The 26,126-nt window shown below is 36.0% G+C and overlaps 1 protein-coding gene across 5 annotated transcripts; it reads right to left on the bottom strand.

Annotated features, from left to right (window-relative positions):
• Positions 1-26,126, bottom strand: LOC136813069 (tropomyosin-1-like). Of its 5 annotated transcripts, none has more exons than XM_067069596.1 (6): positions 23,574-23,813; positions 9,884-10,135; positions 9,563-9,633; positions 7,078-7,216; positions 6,236-6,305; positions 1-741 (listed from the first exon to the last, which is right to left on the bottom strand). In XM_067069596.1, exons 1-6 carry the CDS (start codon positions 23,685-23,687, stop codon positions 653-655), a joined length of 735 nt encoding a protein of 244 aa, XP_066925697.1. In that variant the 5' UTR covers positions 23,688-23,813; the 3' UTR covers positions 1-652. The 5 variants fall into 5 exon arrangements, with proteins under 5 accessions (XP_066925697.1, XP_066925695.1, XP_066925694.1 ...); XM_067069594.1 differs by lacking the exon at positions 23,574-23,813 and adding an exon at positions 25,871-26,126 and having other exon boundaries at positions 433-741; XM_067069593.1 differs by lacking the exons at positions 7,078-7,216; positions 23,574-23,813 and adding exons at positions 7,842-7,980; positions 25,871-26,120 and having other exon boundaries at positions 433-741.

Below are 26,126 nucleotides of genomic sequence, written 5' to 3'. Positions count from 1 at the left end.
TACATTCACAAAAAAGATGCTAAATTTATTTAAGGGGTCATAAACAGTAAAATACATAGATACAATGCTCATAAAAACAACTACAGTAAAAAATACAACATTTTTGAACTTAGCAATAAAAATTTAGTTTAGAGAGGTCCAGGCAGTGCGATATTATGCTAAACTGTTTGGATGTTATAAGCATCAGGTGTAGTACATTATACGGCATTTTCCCCGTTTCATATCAGACACATATTTCATTTCAGGACAGTGTCTTACTATTGTTATATTATGCTGATATAAGCAAAAAATGTTTTTCTTTTCCTCTTTCTGACCGATCTTGCTCCACATTCGTGTCAATTCAATGTGAAAAAGCTTGTGAATTAAAATTGATGAGTAAGCAAACGATATCACTCTTACTTTAAAACAAAACCTTTAAATGGTTGACATTATTTCAAATGAGGCAAGTATTCATGACATTTATTTTATGAGAGGTCTAATCTAAAGATGAAATTCAAACATGTAAACAACAACAAAACAGCAGCAATAAGAGCAAAGTAACTAAAACCATACAATTTAAAATATGCATATTAAAAGGATAATTACATTGTTGAAATGTTGGGTCTTTTATTCATTTGTGAAATCAGTGGTCATTCAATAGTTAGTAGTTCATTTAGACATTCAAGTTTTGGATCTCAGCCAGGAGATTGTCGAGATCACCTTTGACTTTATCGTATAGGTTCCTTTCCTCCTCCAATTTATCTGTAAAAAGAAAAGGATTAATATAAATTAAATAAATACGCACGCTGCCAGTGTAATGGCTTAATCAGTATCGTGGGTATAGAATCCCGCCTTGGGCATTTTGGCTGGACACTTTTAATACAGCTAAGTCTTTCCCTTATTCCGTAGTGAAAGGGTAAAGTACTCGGTTGCGGATTATAAAGTCTTGGGTTCGAACCCAGGCCAGGTCATACCAAAGACCTTATACTGGGCACAAAAAATATTACTCGACGCTTCTCCGCTTCAGCAACAAAAGAAGGGTTCTGGGTAAGTGGGGAAAATTAGGGAAAAAGAGTGACGCCCTTCCCTACCTTCGGGTAGATAGCTACTCTCGGGTACCTCATAGCCGTCCCCCATCCCGCTAATCAATTTTTCGAAAATTTTCCACCCAGGGCATTCTTATTCCAACCCCCAACCCCGCTTATTAATTTTTGGGAAAATGTTTTTGAAAGTCTCTTTTTTTGTCCTAATTCTGCTGTAGTAGCCTCCTTTTAAAAAATTTTCTACCCAAGACATTCTTTTATTTCTTATTAAATTTTGAGATTTTCTCCAACCCCCCCCCCCCGGATATTAGGTACCCGAGAGTACCGAAAGAGGAAACTTCGGGTCGACTTCGACATATTTAAAGCAAGTGAAACACAAATAACCTTGAACTACCCAGGCACGACGGAAGCTTTTTATATCTGGTACGGCGAATGAGGAAATTTAAGCGATTTTATAGCGATTTGACCGACGAAGAGGAAAACTTCGGGTATTTTTGTGAAAATCTGGTACGGCGGCCGCCGTACCTGCCGTACCCGTTGTGTCGTGCCTGCTACCGGAGTGGTAGCATTTTAGATATATAGATGGTGACGTAATAACTAGACGATGCTATCGTCCGTTTAAAGTAAATGCGAGAAAGAGTTAGGGCGCCAGGGCGGTTTACGGGAAAAAAGTGGCGGTAGAGTTTTGGAACACTGTAAACATCTCCGCCACTGCTTATTCCACCCGAATTTATCACGCCTCTCCTAAACTATTCCCTTTTTAGTGATCTTGTGTAGACGATAGGATCGTCTACGTAATAACAGACTTGTCACTCATCCTAAAAGTAGATTAATATCATTCAAAGCAATTTTTTAAAGCGGTAGGTTATTTTTTAGTAAAAGAGTGACGTCAGTTTCTCAATTACTATTAACGAGTCACTTTACATAGACAAAAAATGAGACACAAAACTTTTTCAACAATGACCGTAAGGATGAGTGTATAATCGCAGTTGCTATCCCCTTTTTATAAAAGAAGAACAATTTAAAGAGGATTTAATCCTCAACCAAAATTTACCAGTTTAGTGACAGATGGGACCCTATAGTATAAAATAGGTGCATGTTGAAAAATTAAATGTTCCATTCTCACCGTGGCCCGAATCGATGGGACCCTAGTATAAATAAGCATCCATAAAGATTTCAAAGAGAAATACCGTATTACCTCGAATTGACGCCCCCTTCCTTTAAACGCCCTCCCCACAGGGAAAAATTCTCCTCAAATAAACGCCCCCTTTGAATAAACGCCTCCCCTCTAGGAAGAGAGTTTATTTGAAGCAAAAATTTGTAGATGAGGAAAACCTAAGTATGTGTTAATAATTGTATTCTTTCAGTATTCAAACTTATTTTGACCCATTTTTACATCTCTAAAATTACATAATTGATCTGAAAGAAAACGAAAAGGCAAAACGAGGTTCACAGTTCAATTAATAAACTCCCCTTCAAATTAATCAACTAAAAATGAAGACTTGTATTCTGATCTTCATGGATTACTGAGAGCAATAGATGGAAATTTTAAAAGTCAAAATTCCCGTAGGGCGGATTCATAAGAATACAGTATATATACAGTACTGAATTTTTAAGATTACGTAGCATTTTAATACGATACAGTTAATCCCATATGCTACATTATCAAAATAATGTCAACTTTTTATTGATAAAATTTGTCAATATTAAATCAGATCTAAGACTGTATTGAGATTTTTTTCACTGTAAAGCTTAAATTGATTAAGTTGATTGAAAGAAAATGTCAAAACGATGTGTTACTTTCTCGACAGACAAGGTTATGAGTGATAGAGTATACATTCTTTCTCGTCAACATTACACTTTTTATTTTAAATAAGAACATCCTAAATTTTTTGAAGCCTTCGGATGTTCTTAACTTTTATTAGCTTCAAGCCTAAAAATGTTCTTAGCGTATATTCTTATTTTCACCATTTCGTGAGCACTTTGGTCAATTTTCTTAAGAAATTGGCCATTCAGAGTCTGCAAAGCCTTAAAATACACTTAGCCTGTTCTTAACATTTTGGCCATCGAAGTGTTATGTTCTTATATAATTTGCTCTTATAAAAAGACGTGTAGTACAACCTTTTGAGAGGGAAAGTTCTAAGACCTTTCTACAAGAATTCTAAAATATCCATTGTTCTTATTTTCATCATTTTATATTTATTTTGGTGTAATTTCCTAAGAAAATGTTGTAGACTTGATGAAGCCTTTAAATCTTGTTACAATGTTCTTATACTTTTGTCTATAGGCCAAATATTCTCTCATAGCTCTCCATATCGAAAACATTTGGAAAATCTGTCACTACGGCATTGATGAAATATGTGCCACAAGATTTGTAGAACTAAAGGGTTACAATATACAACATATTGACCACGATGGGCTGTTCCATTTTAAATCAATACAGGGGGTGAATGCACCTCTTTAGGAAAAAAAATAATTCTTGACCCTCCCCCTGGAAAATGGCAAAATATGCAAGACCTTTGGAAAATTTTTCTTCATACCTTAAAAGTAAGGGTGATCAACTAAAACCAGTCTTTAACCCCCTGAAAGTTTTAGAATATTTTTTTACCCCCTGAAAAATTAAAGAAAGTTTTTTCTTCAGATTAGCCCCTGGAAAAGTTCGTACATTCCCTGTATCGTTAGAAAATGGAATTGCCCAATTGCCCAAATAAAATAGGGTTGCTTTCAGAAAGAAAATTCCTTTTTATAACAGAGAACCGCCTATTATTTACTTCATGAATTATGGTCCGCAAACATCTTGTCGAATATTGTTCGCCAATTTATATAAACACGCACCTAGAGCTTAAGAGCTGTAAAAGACAGATGAAGCCCTTCCAACATACATTAATCACTATGTAAACTAGGCAGCCTATTTGAGAGCAAACTGAAAACCTTTTCTTTTGATGACATCAACTATGGTAGACTGCTCATAACCCTTAACAGTTTGACCTTTATTGGCTCCACTAGACTCGGTCAAAAATGAATAAATTTAGAGTTTTAGGGTTCTGCAATTAACTTAAATTTAAAATTTGAGGAGGCCCGATGAAATGGCTTGACAAAGAATGATGCTTGAGTTTACAATGGTTATATAAAAAAGTAGGTTCACGAAGCTCCAAACAAGGCTATAGAAAAACAATTTCGAAATCCCCGTTAAACCTTAAACAAACACAAAATTTGAGGACCAACATAAAACAGTAGAAGAAAACTTAGTTATGAAAACCATAAAACACTATTGAACAGGCCTAGTCAAAACAAATAAACAGTCACTCTTGTCTAAACTTAAGAGAAAAAAATTTGATTTATGAGACAAATTTACAGAAGCCATAAACCAGACAGCAAGTAACTCTCGGGTGTTTAATAAACTTGCTTTGAAAATATTTTCTAATCTTAATAAAAGGGGCCTAATTTCCAGTGGTTGGAAATAAAATGAAATAAAGTAAATATGGACTAAATCAAAAATTTAGGCTTAGCAAAAAAGAAAGTATTTTTCTTTTGACCTTTAAACTATTTTCAAAAACAAATCAAAGGTGGGGTCCAAATAAAGTTTAAAGGTTTTATTTTTACATAAGTGTTTCCGTTTCATATCAGACACATAATATTTCATATCAGGACAGTGTCTGGCTATTGTTATATTAGGCTGATATAAGCAAAAAAAAATTTTCCTTTCCTTTTTCTGACTTGCTCCACGTCCGTGTCAATCAAATGTGAAAAAGCTTGTGAATTAAAATTGATGAGTAAGCTAAAGATATTACTCTTATATTTTCAAAAACAAAATTTTAACTTGCTCTTTTTTCAAGAGCTTCTTGTAGTGCTAGAAATCAGTCATAGCTGGTCATAATTGACTTTTGAAAAATAGTTTTTCAACTGGGAGGAGAGATTGATCTCGCTCAAATTACAGACAGGAAATACTTAAGTAGTCATGAAAAATATGACGTTTTACCTTGTCATATAGTGAAAATCGTTCGTTTTTGTGTTTAAAAAAAGGTCGTCTGTCATTTTAGAAAAAAATATTTTACAGAAAACTAAGCCGAAAGCCGCTTCGAAAATAACGAGAATAATGTTCCTCGCAAAAATAAAGTTTTTTATGATTCTCTAAAATAATCTTTGTTTAAAAAAGCAATTTGTCTAAAAACAAATTTACCCTGTGATTCGCCAAAATTACTTCTAACCAAAACTAAAACATTCCCAGTCTGGTAAGAATAATTTCTTCACCAAATTGGGCTCTTCCAGAAAAAAATTGAATATGGGGGGTGGAGGATATAACATTTCTTTAGAAATTTACCCCCGGACATTGTGAATTTTGACCCCCCGGACAGCAGGTCTGACCCGCCGGACAAGCATCAGTTGACCCCGAGACATTCAAAATAACCCAAAAACCAAGCAACATTACCCCCAAACAGAGCAAGTTTACCCCCCGGACATGGCAAATTCTGTAGATTTTTCACTACCCCCAAAATATGACGAGCATTGGGCCATTCCATTTTATCTCCAGAAAAGGGGGGGACGAACATTTCCAGGGGGTAACCATGAGAAGAATTTCCAGAGGGTCTAAATGAGTGTTTTTTTCATTTATCAGGGGGTAAATAGTTATTCTAAAATTTCAAGGAGGTAAAAGACAGGTTTTAGTTCGTCCACCGTAACTTAAGTATTCTTTAAAATATTTCCAAGATTTTCTTTGCAAATTTTGCCAATTTCCAGGGGTTATCCTCACATTTCCAAGAATTTTATTTTGACTTAAAAAGGTCCCCTCCTGTACGGATTTTTAATGCAGCAGCTCATTTCAAATCATTATTTTGTTTTACTTATTTCCCCCTGTTTTGTTGGAATATTGAAGATCGACCTGGCAATATAATTGTGAACACCCTTTCAATACATTGTGAGCACTTTACAACATATTTTTTGTTTTGCCAATAATATTGTCTGACAATACAGTTGACTCTCACTAATTCGAACAGGGAATCTCATTTGCTCGAATTACAGAGATTCGAAATATAGAGAATAGTTTCAAAGGGTTTCATCCTTGACGAGGACTGGAAACTAGTTAGAATTATAAAAAGAATAATAGAAGTTCGAATAAGAGAGAGCTTATGTATATTACGTACTTTTTGGGTCAAAGTCATATTTCAGTTCCAATAAAACGTGAGATAAACGTTGAAAAATCGTTATAGACTTACCTTGTAAATCATCGAGGGTGGATTCCAATTCTTTTGAGTGATCTTCGTATTTAGAAGCACGTGACTCAGCCTGAATTGAGATCAAAGTAGAGAAAATAAACAAAAAGTATCCAGAAATTAAAAGGGTTAACTTATAAGCTTGAAACAGCAATCTCGCGTGATTAAAATGTACCTATCAACCCTGACGGTGTGGTCATAGATATATAAAGCCCGAAGGGCTAGATGTCAAACTTTTGCTGAAAGTGTGCCGAGGTTAGGTAGGAGATCCTACCTAGGTCACGTGACATTACAATAGAATTTCAGCGCTTGACCAATCAGAAGCTTCGCGGGTTTTCAGAAACAGTAACAACAATATTTTTTGCAGTATTCAATTTTTTTGCCTGCGATGGCTTAAAGCACGACATCGAGCCCTTCGGGCTTTATAAATCTATGGGTATGGTAGGCCTTTGAGGGGTCTGGTAATGATAGAACTTACAAGGAAATGATGTCAAAATGTTTGTTTATAATGAGAATGTGAATACAATGGCTTTAGACATTATGACGTCATTCCTTCGGGGTAAACTCGAACTTAGTCTCCCCACGCTTTAAAGGTTGATAGGTTTATATCCTTGATTTGCAAAAACCACACAGGCCTTAGATATTTGACGTAAAATCTTTAGGTTTTCATTTTCAGTGTAGATGAGATCGTGTCATATGAAAGGTTTTGGGCAAACGAAAGAAATTAAATTGATCAAAATAGAAGACCGATGGTTTTGGTAAATAAAAAAACAGCAGAGAAGAATTTAGACTAAAACCCGATGACAGAGATAGGGTGTTTTAGGGCTAGGGAGGGGTAACATTACCTCCGTGTATGTTTGCTTCATAGCTGCAAGTTTTGATGACAACTTATCTTCACGCTCTGACGCGTCTTTGTCGTTACGTTCCATCAAACGTAAGGAGTTGCCAACCTCCATTAACGTTTTATCCAATGTTTTCGACATTCTGTTTGGGCGGATGGGCGGGAGGGTGTTGAGAGAACGGTGTATTGATTAGATAAAGAAGTGTATATGTATATATAAATGAATGAAATTGGCTTATGGGGATACTATATCATGAACACAATATAACGTTGAGTAAGTAAGCGGAATTTTTACTCGGATCAACCCAACCTGAAGTCTTAAGGAAAGACTATCAAATATTTCTTTTCTGAAATATAGATATTTGGAAGTGAAGAAACGGAGCTAAAAAGTGATCTGGGATTTCACCCAAAGTCATATTATATCATGAAAGAAGGGAAAGCAGAAAACCAACCCTTTATTCTGCTGTGTATTGATTAAAAATGATCCCAACAAATTGGTGTTGACAGTAACCAAACTTTCCAAGGGGAATAATTTCACGAAAGGTAACAGGCCGCAACAGCCGTTATAAAAAAATCTTAGTTGACGCTTCACTCGAGGTTTTTTCGTGACTTTTTTACATGAATCTGCTAAATAAGAAACTCGTATTCCACAAGGATTGACGATTACGACACCAGAAATTGAGATCATTTTTAATCCATCCTAAAAACCACCCTAAATGATTTTCACACCCTCACGCCTAATGAAACGCCCTTCTAACGCGCCCTTACCTCTTGATACCGTGTGCTCATTTCTTGGAGTTTAGTAGTGTATTGGTTTTCTCTAGCACTGGCCTGGTTTTCGCTTATTTCCATAGCCTTTAGACTGTTTCCTACAACCACTACTTCATTATCCAAGTGTTTTACACGTCTGCTCATCGGAGGTTAGGTTGAGGATAAAAAGAAATAAAATAGACTTGGATCAATTTTAGATATTTTTTTTCGTTGTATGTACGTGTATGTGTGTGTTTGTGTTTTTTTAACTCCATAGAAGTTGAGAATACAAAGAAATAAAATGGACTTGTACCCATTTGAGATTTTTTCCATTTATGGGTGTGTATGTGTGTTTGTGTTCTGAACACCATAGGTTAGGTTGAGAATAAAAAGAAATAAAATGGACTTGTATCAATTTTAGATATATTTTTTTTCATTGTAGGTATGCGTGTGTATGTGTTTTGAACTCCATCATGACATTCTTGATTACTTTATGTAATTCGAAATTGTATTGAAATAAATAACTTCGACCCTTACATCAACTCGGGCACAACTTCCTGACTATAATGGGCTATTCCAGAAATAGTCTGTACTCCCTATGTTGAGGAGGTTTTTTGAATGAAAATTGGGTTGAAAATCCAGGGTGGTGAATATAACGAGGTCAAAAATCCAGGGAGGTCCAAAAAAATGGGCGGAAAAAATCCAAGGGGGTCCAACGTGGTCAAGAAACTCATCTAAAATCGTGTAAAATCACGAAATCTTTAGAAATACCCGAAATAGAAATTTTGATGACATCAATTATTTTTTAAGAATGAATCTTTTGGACGAAGGAAAGATAAGCTAGATCATTGCATTGCACAGAAAATGACCTTTTCTTTTAAGATGTTTTGAAAAAAGGTTTGAAGCTAACATTCTTTCTACGAATTATGCTTTCGAAAATGTTTAAATTAGTTTGTTAAAAATACAAGCTACATCAAAATTCTAGATAGAAAATGATTGTTCTAAAAGATAACTGGACCAACATTAACCAGGCTAAATATAGATCACTCAAATATTGGTTATTTCTTTAAATCTGAAAATTTTTGAGTCGGTAAAGTTTTAACCGATAATCGAGGGTTCGAATTCTTCTTTTATAAGCTACTGATGGTATTCGGGTATGTATGTAGGTGTGCCTTTCGAGGTTAAGTTTCTTTTTCAATCTTTAAAAGATTCATTGTAGAGATGTAGTGTACTGTAGTTTGATAATGATAATGATAATAATATTTTCTATTGAGGTTAGTAGTATGTGCTTCATGCTAAAGCAGAAACAACCTGCCCTCTTGATCATAACTAAAGTTTTTTTAATGGATTTCGTATATATATGTAGGTATTGCAAAGTATGAAAATGTATATGCTATGTATAATGTTTTTTTATAGTGAAATCGCGTTTCTATCCAAATGTTAGGGAACAAAGCTCTTAGAGAACGTGTAAAGGACAGAGTGTGTGTATCTGCCTTGGTTAGGCTTGTCATAAGTGAATATGTACTTTATCAAATAATCTCGGAAAAAATTAAAGTTAAACTTTGAAATAAAATAATTCAACAATTTCATACCCAAGTACTAAGGAAGTTAGTTACAGAAAAATTATCATCTTGAAGAATAGTGATGTGTCCAAAACTTGCAATCGCTAAAGAATATGCAATCGCTAAAGAATATGCAATTGCCTATGCGAACAAAAATAAAAGAAAAATTTGACTTACTCTTCTGCTTGGACAGCTTTTTGTTCTTCATCTTCGAGATGTCGTTCTAAATCTTCAATTTCCGAAGAAATCTAAAAATTAAAAGAAATTCGGTCAAAGTAAGCAGTTGGAATGACAAATTCATATTATTATCAATTGAAAAATATTTATGAAGCCATTGAGGTGATGAATAAAGAAACTGTTAAGATTAAGTCATTTTTCCTGTTGGAAACAGCAGAAAATTATAATTTGACCCTAGTGCTTGCCTGCTATTATTAGTAACAAACAGGGGTCAGATTCCAGCATATTTTAAGAGCTTCAAGAATGCTACACAAAATATACCTGTGAGTATCGATCTTCCACATCTGCATTTTTGGAGACAACATCTTCGTATTCTGCTTGTAGTTTAGCTAACCTGTCATCATCTGTTTGACCACGGTCTTCCAAAACACGTCGAGCACGCTCACTTTCATCTGCCTGTTTTTCTGCCTCATGTAACCTTGCAGTGATCTTTGCCAATTTAGTTTCAGATGTGTCTAATTCGTCTTCTAAATTTCCCAATTCTTTTTGCAGACGCCCAACTTCTGTTTCAGACTGAAAGTGAAAAGAAAATTTAAGAAATTTTTAAATTTCTCGCTTTTTTAGAAGATCATAAAGGAATTTCCCAATTTTTTAATAGTAATCTACCATTACGTCAGATATATTTTTATTTCCCAAGTCTACAAGAAAGGGAATCAAGGACTCGCAGAAAACTATAGACTATCCAAACATCACATATATCAAAGATCTTTGAAAAGATTGTTTGAACCAAGAAACAGAACCGTTTAGAAGAAAACAATCTGTATAACAATAATCAACATCGCTTTAGGAAAGGCCGATCATATCTTAGTCAATTGCTCCAACACACTGAACGACTGACCCATTACCTAGAGAATGGATACACTTGCTGGGACCACTAATGTTTCTAATCATGATTCAAGATATTGATGAAACTGGACTACTGCATCCATGTCTCTTAGCCACAACTTTCGTTTAGCTTTTTTTGTTTTCTTCATAAAATTCACTAACGTTTCTAAAGCAAACTTTTATCAAATTGTAAAACGTATTCCTATTTGAATTGAGGTGAATTGAGACATTCTTATATAGATTGACACAGTGTAAAATATGTGCTCATAGAAAGGTGTCATCGGCGCTCTTTTGAGCTCTTTGTTTGAGCAAATAAGACAATGAAAAGGTGTAATGAAAGAATTTCACATTATTTATTTCTTTATATAATTTTTTTCAATTAGAAGTACTTTCTCTTTCAAATAGAGCTGATGCTAACATGAGCTAACAAATTTAATTAATCAAAATAGAATTCAAATTAGTTTTTTTCTAAAAATTTGGTTGACATAATTTACTTTCCCTTCGTTTTTTACTGAAAGGAGGTGGTCACACTCATTTAAAAATATAAAAACTGGGGTGGTTTCTGCAAGGATGCGTACTAAAGGGTTATTTTAAAAAGCATGGTGCCCCAATTGGGGTACTTATTGGGGTACCACTTTCTGCCCTTAATTTTGTTAAATGAGACTTAATTTCATTATAATATGGTGCTAAAACCTTTCATTGATGGTTTGATAAAGTTAGATTTAAGATTATCATAAAACTTTTGTCAGAGTTGCCGTTCTCCGACAGGTAGTGAAAATCGATTGCTTTTTTATTAAATCAGCCGCCATCTTGCTGTTTTCCTTTTCTACTTCAAAAATTTACAGACCAGAATAAGTAAGACCAGAATAAATTCAGTAACCAAACAAAACAGTATTCCAATCAAGTAACCAACATCATATTATAGCTTAAAATCAGAAGAATTGTAAGGTGCTGGCTAGTAACATCTTATTAATATCTCCTCCTTTTACATGTCAGAATGCTGACAAAAAAAGGCACTTTCTTGTAAAAATATTTACAAAATATTGAAATAATAATCATAAGTAAAATTCCTCCAAAAAGATTTATTATACTGAATGCTCATGGTACAAAAGGATACAAATTAACAGTCATTTTAGCCTTGGAAAATTTGTAAAGATAGCTTTTAGAGCAAGGAAAGCAATGACATTTTCTTTTGTCATTTTTATCACTAAACTGACACTTTCTACCAAAAATTTTGACGACATCATAAAATACAATAGTTCTAAGGTTACTTTGATTAAGAATTACATTTATACTCAATATGATGCAGGAAATATAATTGGATATGAATTGACATTAGGAAGTAGTCTTTGATTCTCTCAAACACTTGTTTAAAGCAAACAAGCACAATGTTATGTTATAAACACATATTATATTATTTGTATTATATGTTATTATTATATCACTCTACATTTATTTCTAAAAGCGTATGTTATTCTTTTACACGCGATTTAATTCTGGTCAGTAAATTAAATGGGTACCATGCTTTTTAAAATAGCCCCGTACTTAAAGAATGAAAGGAATATGGGCAATTACCTTTCTGGCCCATTTTAAGTCAGGCCTATTACGCCACTGCATTTGGTCGTAAATTATCTGTAGAAGATCTTTTTGCTGCCCCTTTTTCTCCAGGGTGGCTGAGACAGTGTTATATAAATGTTTTACCTAGTAGCTGTTTGTTTTTAGTTTCTAGAATTTCTGAACTTTTAAGATGTTTTGAGGTTGTCATTTTTAGAGTTCAAGTTTGATACTTATCCCAAGTATCAAACCCTCACATGAAAAGTATATATCCTTGGTTCAGAAGCTCAAATTCGAATTCACAATCATTCATTTTTTAACTGTCAGGGTTAGTCCTGCTGTAGTCTAGAAGCTAGAGCTTAGCTACTTTTTGCCTTTAATAATTCTTATGGGGGAAAAAGTACGCTCAACTGCTCTTACTTGTGACTATCTAACAAAACATGGGACGGTCATTCGGTCACCATTTCACCGAACCTCCAACGTAATTTAATTAACATACCATGAATCATAGATAGCAAATAATGTGAGTACGCTACTCTCACCAGGCAGGCTTTCACACAGCAAAAGGAACCAATCTCTGAAATCTTTGCGATGAGACGTATTAAATGCGATCTCGCGCTCATTTGCACAAACGTCCAATCACAGATATAAAAAAGTCTGTACTTCCACGGAAAATTGTGAGATGCTTTAAAAATGCATTTGGCTGTGATTATGAGATGGTGAAAGTTTGATTGATAAACTTGGTTGAAGTATTGAAACAAACTTGTTGTCAAAGAGGTTTAAACAGTAAGTGAAAATACAGTCCAGAAATTTTCTGACTAGGTTTAGCCCCTACCAGGGCCTTTATCCCTATATTTCACTATATCTATGCTACTCCCGACCATATTCGACTATAAGCTCCGACCCTGACCTTTAAACTGATAAAAACGAATTTTGCCCATGCAGATTGAAAAACAAAAAATCTAGCTACTGTACTTCCAGACGGTGTCAATCGAACAACTTTGAACAAAAATCGCAATTGAACCAATCGAACGTAATCAAACACGATCAAATAATTGCGATTCCATTGTCAATAACAATCGAAGGTGATCAGTGACTACTTATCGATTCTATTGGTGATCGAATACTCACTCAACTCCAAATTATGGCATTTTTATCGGCCATTTTTTATTCGTTCGATCGTTTCGATTACTGTTCGATAACGCTCAATCACTTTCGATCGTATTGAATACCTTCAATTTTATCAAATATGTTTCCAGTAGCAGCGCGTCAAAATAATCTGAAACCAAGTTTATTTCCGCCAATTTAAAACACACATTCACGCTCGAAAACCACTTTTGTTTTCTCTGACCAATCAGAATGCGCGAAAACCACTTTCGTTTTCTCCGACCAACCAGAACGCGCGATATGAGTTACTTAAGGAAACCAAGGGCAAAGGCACACAAAATGGCGTGGGAAATAAGGAGGTCAATCTTTATAGCGGGTCTTCTTTTTGTGCTTTGATTTTAGGTCAGTTTTTTTGGTTTTCTTAAAGAGTTATTAGTTTAAATTAGTTAAATTAGTTAAAAAATTATCAAAGTAATCTATTGGTTATCTAAGTTGTCAAAGTACTCGAACGGTTATCAAGTCTTCGAAGGACCCTGCCGACGCACCTATCTATCTATCTATATTTTAAGTATCAAAAGGTCCTAAGACCCATTATCCATATATACATACAAATTATAAGATTGTATAAAAATAAAAAGTAAATAACCTATGTAAATTTTTTTGCACTAACACGTAACAGAGGACACAAAGAAATTGCTTGATAAGGCTAAATTAGAGAAATGGCTAGAGTAGGCTGAATTAGAGTATAAGTAGTGGCAAAACAACCAGCAAAACTAGGAAGGTGCACAACAAGACGCCAAACAAAAACCTGACTTAACAAACACCGGACACGCGAAAGTCCGGTGTAAAATGAGAATTTTTTTTACCACCGGACAATCTCTACACCGGACTTAAGGAAGTCATATGTCCCGTGTCGTAGAAGGATATTTTTTTCCACCGGACATGAGCAGTCAGGCGCGTCCGGTGTTTCTTAATTTTTTGTTTCATGCCAAAATTCCCTGTATGCAACACCAGACTGCGTCCGGTGTAACGAAAGGATACTTTTTTTTGCCACCGGACAAATACACCGGACAGTCCGAAGGGTTGTTAAGAAAGTGATCGAAGACTCACAATTTTTTTGAAATTTTGGTACTTGAAATTCGAAGGATGCCTGTAACTTCTGATAATCAAATATAATTATGGAAATTTTTTTTGCTTGTTTTAGAGAATCAAAAGCGCTATATTTAAAAGTATTTTTGGTTGAAAAATTCGAGATTTTTATCGGATAAATTTGCGATTGTAAAAATTGAACTTTTTTTCTACTTAAGCTATAACTTTCATTTTTACATCAGTGGTAGTTCAACTTTAGGTTAAGAAGTTTATTAAATTTCAAGGCAAACAGAAAAGTCCTTCGGAAAATATGGGACCCGAAATACCCCTTGGCAGCACTTTTTTGTGAAATATCAAATCTCCAACTTATTACTAAAAACAGGGGTAGTGATAGTTTTTCGATCATGACACATTTTACGATCTCTTTAATGACCTCATAGCCAAACTGTGCTTAGTGTTTTGGGAATTACTAGCAAAGTTCTTTAATGACTTAAAAATAACAAAGGCAATATAAGTTCATGCTTATCTTTTCAATAAAATCACTTCGTTTCGAAATAATCAATGATACCAATAATACCAATGCACCAACACTTAACATTTTCCAACTTTTAATTGCACTGTTCAAAAAAGATAACATAACCCCCGTTTTTAGTAATAAGTTGGAGATTTGATATTTCACAGAAAAGTGCTACCAAGGGGTATTTCAGGTCCCATATCTTCCGAAGGACTTTTCTGTTTGCTTTGAAATAGACCTTTTCGCCTTTCCATCAGCCATATTGAATTGTATGCAAAAATTATGGTGGCCGAATTGCCGTGGTGAAATTCCCTTAGAAAGTATGCAAAACATATGCAAAAAGAAAGTATTCATATAAAACTTACATGCATAATTGGCATTATATTAAAGTGTAATCTTGTAGAAAAAAGATTAAATTTGCTTCTTTTGAAAACTAGAAATAATCAAATTCGCCCATCTCTTAGAACAAGCACTTCAAAAAACCATAACATTAGACATAAACTCAAGCTGAAAAATCACCCACGAAGGTACAAAAATAATCCTTATTCAACTGACGGTAAATTATTCTCCTGGGAATAGAACCGCCAAACGATCAAATCAAAACATCGATCTGAACCCGCTGAATGCGTGACGTCATAATTACTGCTTTCAGTTTGCGTGTTTTGTACTCCGTCTTCGTGGAATTTTTTAATGGCATGAAAACAGAATATGCTATGTCTTTAAGAAAAAATTTCTAAAAGGCTTTTGTTGTTCGGTAAATATTTCTTTTTGGATTAAGAAATTCCATCTTTTATTGTTCTAATGATTATAAAATTTATTTATAAGATGCTTTGTTGTCTTTTTAATCTTTGTGTAAACTTGCATATGTTTTGCATATTTTCCAACTAAATCCAACCACGGCTTTTTCGTTCCTATATTTTTGCATACAATCTACCAGGAATGTTTTACATTTGCGATCCCTGTAAAGTTACTACCATTCCAAGTGATGAAGAAGGGAATAGTAAGCGTAAAAAACGTACAAAAAGTACATCCCAAACTCAGAACAACCATCATCCAATAAATACTGAAGCTCAGGATACAACCCTTACAGTCACAACCGATTCAACAACTGATGTTGATGTTGTCGACATTGACCAGTCATCTGATTATAATTTCTCTGCTGGTAAACAAAGTGAAGATGACGAAACCAACAAAACAAGAAGAGGCGAAATCAAAGATAATGAAAAGAAATCCCAAATCTGCAAATTTTACAAAAGTGGAACATGCAAGCATGGCCTAAAAGGAAAGGAATGCAACTACACTCACCCTAAAATGTGTCGCAAGTTCACACAACATGGAACAAGGCAACCAAGAGGATGTAACCTTGGAACTAAATGCAAGGACTTTCATCCAAAAATGTGTTTAGATTCCCTTCGGAAAGGAGAATGCTTTTCAGAATCCTGTCGTTTTGCTCATGTAAAAGGAACAAAAAGACAACCTCCAACTGTGAAAAGTAGTGTAGCGCACAATAACAAACAATCAAACAATAACAAACAAGAGCCTGGTCATTTTTTAGATATGATTCGTCTGTTGAAGGAAGAAATTCTGGAAACACTGGGACAGAAAATCCAAGACATTCAATTTCAAGTACAAAACCTACAACAGACTCATCAATTACCTCAACAACAGACTCACCAAATACCTCCACAACAGACTCACCAAATACCTCCACAACAGACTCATCTGATACCCCCACAAGGACTACCGCTCAGACCACCATTCCAAATCCCTCAACTACCATTCAACCCAATGCAAACATTCCAGTAGTGAATAGCTTTGCATTTTTTAACATACAAGGGCTTTGTCCACAAACAGTACCCAGCAAAGTTCCCTTTATTAAAGATAATGTTTGTAATGAAAACCAACTTTTTGTTGGATTGTCAGAAACTTGGTTATATAACCATAAAGACGCAGAACTTAAAGTAGAAGGTTTCACTCCCTTCCGATGTGATTCAACAAGAAAGAAGAAATCTAGAGGCAGATTTACTGGTGGAGTTTGTTTTTATGTCAGGGATGATATTGCAGCTTCATGCGAAAAAATCTATTCTCACTCCTCGCCCAGTGTACAACTTCTTTGCCTATACTCAAGCATCGAAAATCTGGCTATCCTGGTAGTCTACCGACAACCTGACGACAAAGCAAATGGTAATCCTTCAACCGCAAATGATTTTATCATTCCTATCAATGGTGTAAAAAATGCACTTTCAAAGTTAGAAACCGTACCAAATATCATTTTCGGAGGTGATTTCAACCTTCCAAAAGCAACTTGGCCTGAGGGCCTTCCAAAATCAGGATGTACTATCAACGACCGTCTTATTCTAAACTCTTTGAATCAGTTTTGCAACAAATTCTTCATGTCACAATATATCGATTTGCCAACACACAAGGACGGAAATACATTAGACCTTGTTTTCACTAACAACGAACAAATGATACACAGCTACACAACAGTACCTGTATTGCAAAGCACATCACATCACGAAATTGTACTAGTATCAACAACTCTGAAAGTTCAAAACTCCTTTCTGGACGACGATCAACAAGAGCCACGCACAAAATTCAACACACTGAATTATTTTGCTGATGACATTGATTGGGAAACTATTAAAGATGATCTCAAATATGTCTACTGGCCAAGTGAGTTCGATACTGAAGACCCAGATGTTATTTTGGAAACCTTCAACAACATATGCTACAGAATATGCGAAAGCAGAGTTCCTGTGAAGGCCAGAGACCACATCAAAAACGAAATCAAAAGCTGAGAGATACCGTCACTCTCTTACAAAAAGAAGAAGAAAAATTACAAAAAAACTTTTACACACCAACTCCAAATCCAAGAAAGACAAGATAAAAGATGAACTTTTACAAATTGAGAAAAAACTTCAAAAATCTTTTAATGAGTCAAAGCGTCACGTGGAAAGCAAAGTGATTGACTCAATTAAAAAGAATTCAAAATATTTCTTTACCTATGCAAAAAAGAAATCGAAAATTCGGTCTAATATCGGACCCTATTAAATTGCAATGAAGAACTTACACAAAGAAGCAAAGAAATGGCTGATCTCTTAGCCGACCAATATGCTAAAGTGTTCAGTAAACCAAAGCAACCACAACCACAACCTAACCAAGACAAAACAAACGTCAAGATTGATGAGATTAACATAACAGAAGACTCCATCGTTAAAGCAATAAATGAGCTGTCTCCATCATCTTCTGCAGGACCTGATGGATTTCCAGCTATGTTTCTCAAAAAATACAAAGATGAGTTATCCGTTCCACTGTGTTTACTCTGGAAGAAAAGCCTAGAAATAGGTCTTGTTCCAACTGAACTGAAAAAATGCACCATAACACCAATTCACAAAGGAGGAAGCAGATCTCTGGCTGCCAACTACAGACCTGTTGCACTCACCTCGCATGTGATAAAAATTTTCGAGAAAATATTGAGAAATCATATTGTAAATCACATGAACAACAATGACCTTTTCAATCCAAACCAACATGGTTTCAGAAGTGGGAGATCCTACCTTAGTCAGCTTCTCGAGCAACACGACCTCATTCTTGACATATTAGATGAGGGTTTGAATGCAGATGTTGTTTACCTTGATTTCTCAAAGGCTTTCGACAAAGTCGATCATGCAGTTGTACTTGGGAAATTAAAGCAATTTGGTATATCCGGACCAATCCACAGATGGATTGAATCATTCCTTACTGAAAGATATCAAACAGTAATAGTAAATGGTGTCAAGTCCAAAGCCCAGAAAGTAATTTCAGGAGTCCCTCAAGGCAGTGTATTGGGACCTCTTATATTTCTAATATTGATTGGTGACATTGATGAAAAAGTACTGTACTGTATATTGAAATCATTTGCTGATGATACACGTGCCACCAAATCAATCAAAAACACAAAGGATGTTGAAATTCTTCAAAAAGAACTAGAAAAAGTCTATGACTGGACTGAAGAAAACAACATGAAACTAAATGACACAAAGTTTGAACTTCTACGCTATGGTCCAGATGAAGAAATAAAAAACCAAACTCACTACAAATCCCCGTCAGGAGAAAATATCGAAAGGAAGAAATTTGTGAAGGACCTGGGAGTACTAATGTCAGATGATGCTGTCTTTACAAATCAAATAAACCAGCCGAGGCTGGAAGGTCAGCCAATGGAGCTTAGCTAGATAGCTGCTTTAATAAGTGGGTTAACAGATGTAAGAGATGCACTGAAACAGAGTAGACTAAATATGTTGAATAATGTACAAAATATGAAACATTTGATAACTTGATTTAAAATTATGTAAAACAAGCCTGAGAGCTCCTCCAACCCCCCCCCCCACTGGAAGCTCAAAGTATACTTCTCTTTAGCATTGTCCATATAGTACGTACGCAAAGATTTTCCAAATATTTGACACCCCTCCCCCCTTGTACGCAGAGAACATTAGAAATGACTTTGTTTAAACAATAGATGTACGCTTTTGCTAAACCCCCTCTCCCCCCTTCACTGTGTACGTACTATATGGATGGCCCCTCCAGTCTGGGTAAATAAATTTTGTAGTTTAGTACCGTCAAGTTACACAACATGCACACAACCATCTTGAAGACTTTGCTGGTCGCAAATGATAATCGAAAGCAAAACTTAAAATTCATAACTATGCGGGGAAGCTCATTTTTCCCCCGTTTTGCTTTAAACTCGCTTTTGATTGGTCTATGAATTTGTGCAATTGATTTACCGCCTTGGCAGAATAAACACACAACCATAATAAATAAATTCAACAGGGCAGCGGTGTAGCAATTAATTTCAACTGGGAGTCCTCTCTTCTGTGCCAAGCACTGGCAGTGTTTTTTAAACTTTAAAACAATGTTAAATGAAGACCAGATTGATCTGTTTGTTATGGCTGTGCAAGTTGTGACAAGAGTGTGCATGTTGTGTAACTGGACGGCAGCCCGCTTTCTGCAAGTCTGATAAGAGATATCTATAAACTGTTATCGCCATTCATTCCATTCCATCATTCAGTCAAAATGTGCGCCAAGGTTAGAAAAGGTTAGAAAAACACAATCTGTGTCCGGAACTATGTGAAAAATAGTTTGATCAATTCCAACAAGAACTGTATATATTAATATTAATATAAATGATCAAATTCCAATTCCATAATTTTGCAAGTCCAATAATAGGAGATGTGATGTCATCATTTGGTTCCCGTCATATCTGATTTACGGTCAGCAGGGTAGAGCTGGAGAGTCGTTTTCAAATCGAAGTAGAGAGCCGCATGCTAATGGAGAGTAAACCGAAAACACCTGTTTATCCACGGTTTCTCAATTTTAAAATTCGGATCAGTCCACATGATTTCCCTTTCAACAAGATGTATAGCTGATTCTTAACAGAAAAATATTTTCGACTGACCGGCCGAACGACTCCCACTTTTTAAAGTAGAAATGACGGGAACCAAACAGTTTTTTGCGATTCGCCTTTATCACAAACACGTCCAAGTCCAAAAAAGCACGATTGCATCCAGTCTTTATCAAATTTAGACAGTAGCTGTGCTTTTGTAAACTTTATCAAATTCCAATAACATTATAACACTATCAACCCCCCTAGAGGCAAACAAGAAAAATATGTTTTTATTGCAAAAACTATTAAAAAGCAGCATTATAAAAAGTATCAGAAAATTCAACATAAACAAAAACTTGAGCAAATGGCTTTAAACCTTCAAAGGATGTAGAAAAAGAATCCCCTTGATGAAAATCATGTGTTTGATTTGCCGAGTTAAAAAAATAAATGACAGAAATTGAAGCTTGCAACAGATTTACACTGGAAATACTTTGGTACAACACTGACTTATCACATCTGACTATCGACCGATGGCTAAATCTTCATGATGCACCGACCTTGCAAGTACACCGCGCGGGTACGCGCGGGCAAAATATTGTGCGCGTAAGCGCACAGGCGAGCGCAGCGTTTTGTTAGGGATAGGCAGCAGTGCTCATCCCTAACATGCACCCAGACGGCTGTGCACCCTCCCGGTGGTGCACCCGTGTGTGGGGTCTACCTGGAGGAATGGCGATCATAACAGTTAGCCTAACTCGTGAGGTCTGTTCACCCGTATATACTATATATGTCACTCTAATAAATAACCTTGAATTTCGGAAAATTGGCAACCGTCGTGGCCCAGTGGTATAGACTACGTGTTTCGTAATCGGAAACATGTAGGTTCGAACCGGGGTAAAGTATTGAAAAGTTTCAAAAAATTTTCTAAGTCTCCGTGCTTGTCGGTGCATCATGAAGATTTAGCCATCGCTATCGCTTGAGCCGCCATCTTGAAAGTACATTATGATCCGTAAAAACGGTAAAAACAACGCACGCTAAAAGTACCCAAAAAGTTAACCCGATCGGAAGAAAGTTTAGAAATCAAAGTGAGATCGGAAAATCGGATTTTTTTTTTGCCGTCTTATGGTGGAAGAAAATTTTACCTATTTGAATGCTCAGCTTAGGCTGACCAATAAATTCAGTCATTGAGAAAGCAAAAAACTTGATTTCCTGGATTCTGCGGACTTTCTCTTCGCGTTTACCCAAACTAATGATTACTCTTTACAAATCATTGGTTATTCCAGTCATTGAATATTGCTCAGTCCTATGGAGTCCAAGTGCTGTCAGTTCTACCCAAAGATTAGAAGAAATCCAAAAATCATTTCTCAAAAGAATAACTGGCACTCCAAAAAACTATTGGGATTGTCTGAAAAAGCTAAAACTTTACTCACTTCAAAGAAGAAGGGAGAGATATCGGATCCTGTATACATGGAAAATAGCTGAAAATCTGGTTCCAACATCAACAATAAATTTCAATTCAAGGAACTCCCAAGATTGGGAAGGATGTGTGTTCGCACCCATAGTTCAAAACTACATGATAGCACGCTTGTTGTGCAAGGTGCTAAGTTATTCAATTCAATGCCCAAGAGTATTAGAGATATGAAGAATGTTACAGTCGAAAAGTTCAAAAACTCTCTAGACAGGCACCTCAGTTCGATCCCAGACGAGCAACAGATTCATGGTTACACAGGGTGCAGGAGAGCCGACTCTAACTCCATTCTTGACATGAAAACTGTTTAGCTGCTGACATCCTTCCTTTATTCAGGTTTGATGGATGCGGCATTGTGGTGTGAAGCAGAAAGTTTCTTGCCAGAGCATGAAGCTCGAAGACAACCAAAAGACCAAAAGTAACCAAAAGTAAGTAATTCAAGATGGCGGATGGAAAGGCGAAAAGGTCTATTTAACAAACTTCTTAACCTAAGGTTGAACTATTATCTGACACCCAGATGGTGAAATTTTCATCCGACACGCTAAAGCTCTGAAGATCGGGAAAATTTTCAACATCTGGAAGGTTTACATTACGGAATTTTGCGAGACCGCGTCAAGAATTTTGCAGCGGGAGGTCTGGTAACCCAGCCCTCGTTTTCGGGGATTGGCGGGTCCAACTGAAATACTTCTAGGTTTACGGTCAAGGGCTGTTGAACCCGACTGGGGGTGCGGCACATCAAAGGCCGACTATCATTCCTCTCCGATGGGAAATTGGCCCGCTCCCTTTAGAGCTTTAGCGTGGGCGGCCGCCAATCCACCATCGGAATATCAGATAAGTTGAACTACCACTGGTGTAAAAATGAACGTTACAGTATAGCATAAGTAGAAAAGAAGCTCGATTTTTGCAATCGCAAATTTAACCGCTAAAAATTGCAAATTTTCAACCAAAAATACATTTAAATATAGCGCTTTTGATTCTCTAAAACAAGAAAAAAAAATTTCTATAATTATATTTGACTATCAAAAGTTACAGGCATTCTTGTTTCCACTGCCAATTATATCTGGACAGACTTTATATACCTCTATTATTCAGATCCGTTGCTTGTGTTTAAAACGTTAACAATTTAATAATAAAAATTTATGTTTTGTATAACCATAAGAAGCAATTAATGTTTTGGTTCAATTGGTTCAGTGTATCAAATCTCTCAGTTTAGTTGACACTTTGGTATCTTCAATGTGTCACAGCAAAAGGTTTGTTTTTATTTTAGTTTGTATCTTCCCATCGGATTTAGGCAGGGATGTCGGATTTAGGACCACTCACGGTACCAGACACGTGACAGTCAGTCAGGCACATCCTGGCAAATGAACGGGGTGAGCATTTGCATGAGGTATTCGTCACCCAGTGTAAATGAGATAGGACGTCTCAGGCTAAAAGCGTGAAAATGAATAAAAATGAACTTCAAACTGAAAAAGGGAAAAAAGGAAGAAAACTGGGAACTTTATTTTCTCGTTAAAAGTTTCTTCAATCTTCGAAGACAAAATTGACCCATGGAAAAAAAATTTCATCTATGCAGTTCTTTGAAATGAAGCAAAATATTTCCAACCCGGTTCAATTAAACTGGGTATTCGGCGCTATTACGTCACTTTCGTTTTCGACCCCGTTCATTTGCCAATGGTCGCAAGTGAAAAATACCCCGTTCATTTGCCAGGATGTGCCTGACTGACAGTACCAGTGGTAGTCAAAAAATATGTGATTTTAATGGCACCTGTGAGACTAGGTTCATTCAAAACGGTGAGCCTTGTGAGACTGAACCGTGAGTATTTTTCAGGAGGTCTGCAAGCAAGGGAATGCCTCAAAACTTTCCATACGTGCAAAATTAATCATCTGCTTTATTATATCATATGTAAATGGTAGTACCATATGTAAATGGTAGTAAGAGAACACTGTGAAAATAAACAAATAAACATATGGATTTTGAGGAACAGATTCATGAACAGATTCATAAACAAACATCATGACAGTTTAAAATTTATACCTCTTCAGCTTTGTTGTTTGAGTTTTGTAGTTCGTCTTCAGCTTTTTTGGAACGTTCCTCAGCCTTTTCAAGCTTCTCTCTAAGTATTGCCATTTTCTTTTTAATTTGCTCCATCTTATTTATTCAAACCAGGAAACAAATGTGATAAACAGACTTTAGAGTGAAGTAGCAAGAGGAACGACCTAAAAGTAATCTTTTAATCAAACCTTTTGCTAATCTCAAATTTTGATTTGCAAGAGTGAGAAAGTAACGAATCAGATCACGGCATTTGCATTATATCATCACGTGATCAAAACAAATTATTAATGCCTCGAAACCGCCCAAAGGCGCCTTTAGCAGCCGCCAATTGGGTTGCAATATCTGCGTGCTGATTACACCAGCCAGTTCCCCGGGCTGCCCGGGCTTATCTATCTTGCCGTCAATGAAAAGAACGAAAGAATTTGAATGTCATTAGTTAGTTATCAAAAAGATCGTCAATTGCATTCGAAAAGATATAAAAAGAAAAAAGAACAAAAGAGCGCGCAAGTCAGGGAAGAAATTCAAATTGTTTAATATAGATGGGTGTTTAATTTCAATACAAAGGCCGAACGAAGTCCAAACCAGGCTCTATCAACCAACAAAAACATTGCGAAAACGAAAGTAACACACGTACAGACAGAACAAACGAATGACATACAAAGAAACTCTTTTCGCAAGAAGTATGAGCAGAAGCCACTAGGAGCTTTCCTCTCCCGTTTCTGTTTTTTTTTTTCCGGCACGGTGGTCGACTTGACAACCTCTCTCTCTCTTTTCATTTCGATCTTGAATGAAACCAAGAATATTCTACGTAGTTACGTAGTGTTCAACTATAAAGCCTTTGAAAACAGGAGTGAGGACAAGGGTCTCTGTTTTGGTTTGAAGATTCGGAGGAATTATAAAGAAATAATCGAACACAATAAACTTTAATTAACAAAGTTATCAAAAAACGTGCAATTTATACATGGGGTTGAGGATGTTGAGATTTAGCAAAATGCTACCAGCCTAACATTATATACAGACAATATAAAACATGCGCAATGAAACTCTTAGGGAGCGGTCATAAAGTATCTACTAGAGGGGGGTGGAGGATATTTTGAAAAATCCAAAAAAAATTTCGCACCCCCTCCCCTAACCTGGAAAAATTTTCGAACCCCCCCCTCATAAGGCCCAATATTTTTTCGCACCCCCCCCCCCCTACTAAGAAAATTTTACGCGAAGAATAATTCATCCAGATGCGGTACAAAGAGTATTATTTGTTTGTATGACAGTTTTTTATGTCAAAATAAGGTAAGGGAGATAGTTTAGCCCTGTTAAGTTAAAGTATAACAGGGTTAAGACAAGAATCATCAAGTGGTTTTCTCTGAGCTGCTGTAGAATTTGGAAAAAAATACGGCTTATTTTCCCCAGTAGCGACCTGGCTTAATTTTCTGGGGGTGCAAACTATGAAATTGGCGCCCCTTGTATTTTTTGTCCTTACTTGCGCCTCCATTATTAAGTGAAAATATTAAACTGTAAGAGCAGTATGGTTGAAAGTAACGCCCGGAATCTTTGAGTCAAGAAACTTGGAATTTGTTTTTTGCAATTTGAAATGTTAAGGTGTTTTGACATTAGCAGATGCTAAGGAGGCGCAACCGGCTTGCGCCGACGGGCGAAAATTTCAATATTTTTCGCCACAATTTTAGCTAAAAGACACTTTGTTTTGACAAATTTCTTTTAAGAAGTACTTTTTCAAACCACTCTGATGAGCTGTGAGAGTCACTAATCTACTTCCCTCGCCTAGCTCAATGTTACAAACCAAAAGGGCAAGGCGATGATGCCCAAATAATGCCAATATGAAATGTACATATATCCAATAAGATAAATTTTTGAAATCTTCAAACGTAAAACTATGAAATTAGACTTCCTACATTTTCTCTTGAGTTTCCCAAAAAAAATTGAAACCCCCCCCCTAAACCCTCAAAAAAAATTTGGAGCCCCCTAAACCCTCGAAAAAAATTTCGAACCCCCCCCCCCTAGAATCCTCCACCCCCCCCTAGTAGATACTTTATGACCGCTCCAACCTCGTGCCCGTGTATCCCAGGCTTTATTTACATTACTGATGGACGCCAGAGTATATATTATCTAGTGCCATATAGTTAAAGCATAAAAAAGCTGATAATGCGCAGGGAACGAGGTTGGTCGGTCTCCACAGATTGAATTTCATAAAACTGTGGTGGTGTTCTTGCAAGGTGGTATACAGATAGGCAACACTAATAAAACACACGACAAATTTTATTTACCTCTTCTGCTTTTTGTGTCACTCTTCTGAATTCTTTTTCAGCGTTTTCGCATTCTGCTTCCTTTTCTTGTAATTTTTTCTTATAACTTTGTACTTTATCTTGGTACACAGCCAATAAGACACCAACCTTCGATTTTGGTTTAGGCACAGTTGGTGGTGAAGCGGATGCCATTGCGTGTATTTCAAATTTACATGTAGCACAATTCCGTTGAAATTTTGGCTTGGTTCAATTTTCAAATGCACAAGATAGGCCACTA

This window comes from Clytia hemisphaerica, unplaced genomic scaffold (assembly GCF_902728285.1).
Source record: "Clytia hemisphaerica strain Z4C2 unplaced genomic scaffold, Clytia hemisphaerica genome assembly, whole genome shotgun sequence".
Lineage (NCBI taxonomy): Eukaryota > Metazoa > Cnidaria > Hydrozoa > Leptothecata > Clytiidae > Clytia > Clytia hemisphaerica.
This window is presented reverse-complemented; position numbering and strand designations above follow the sequence as displayed.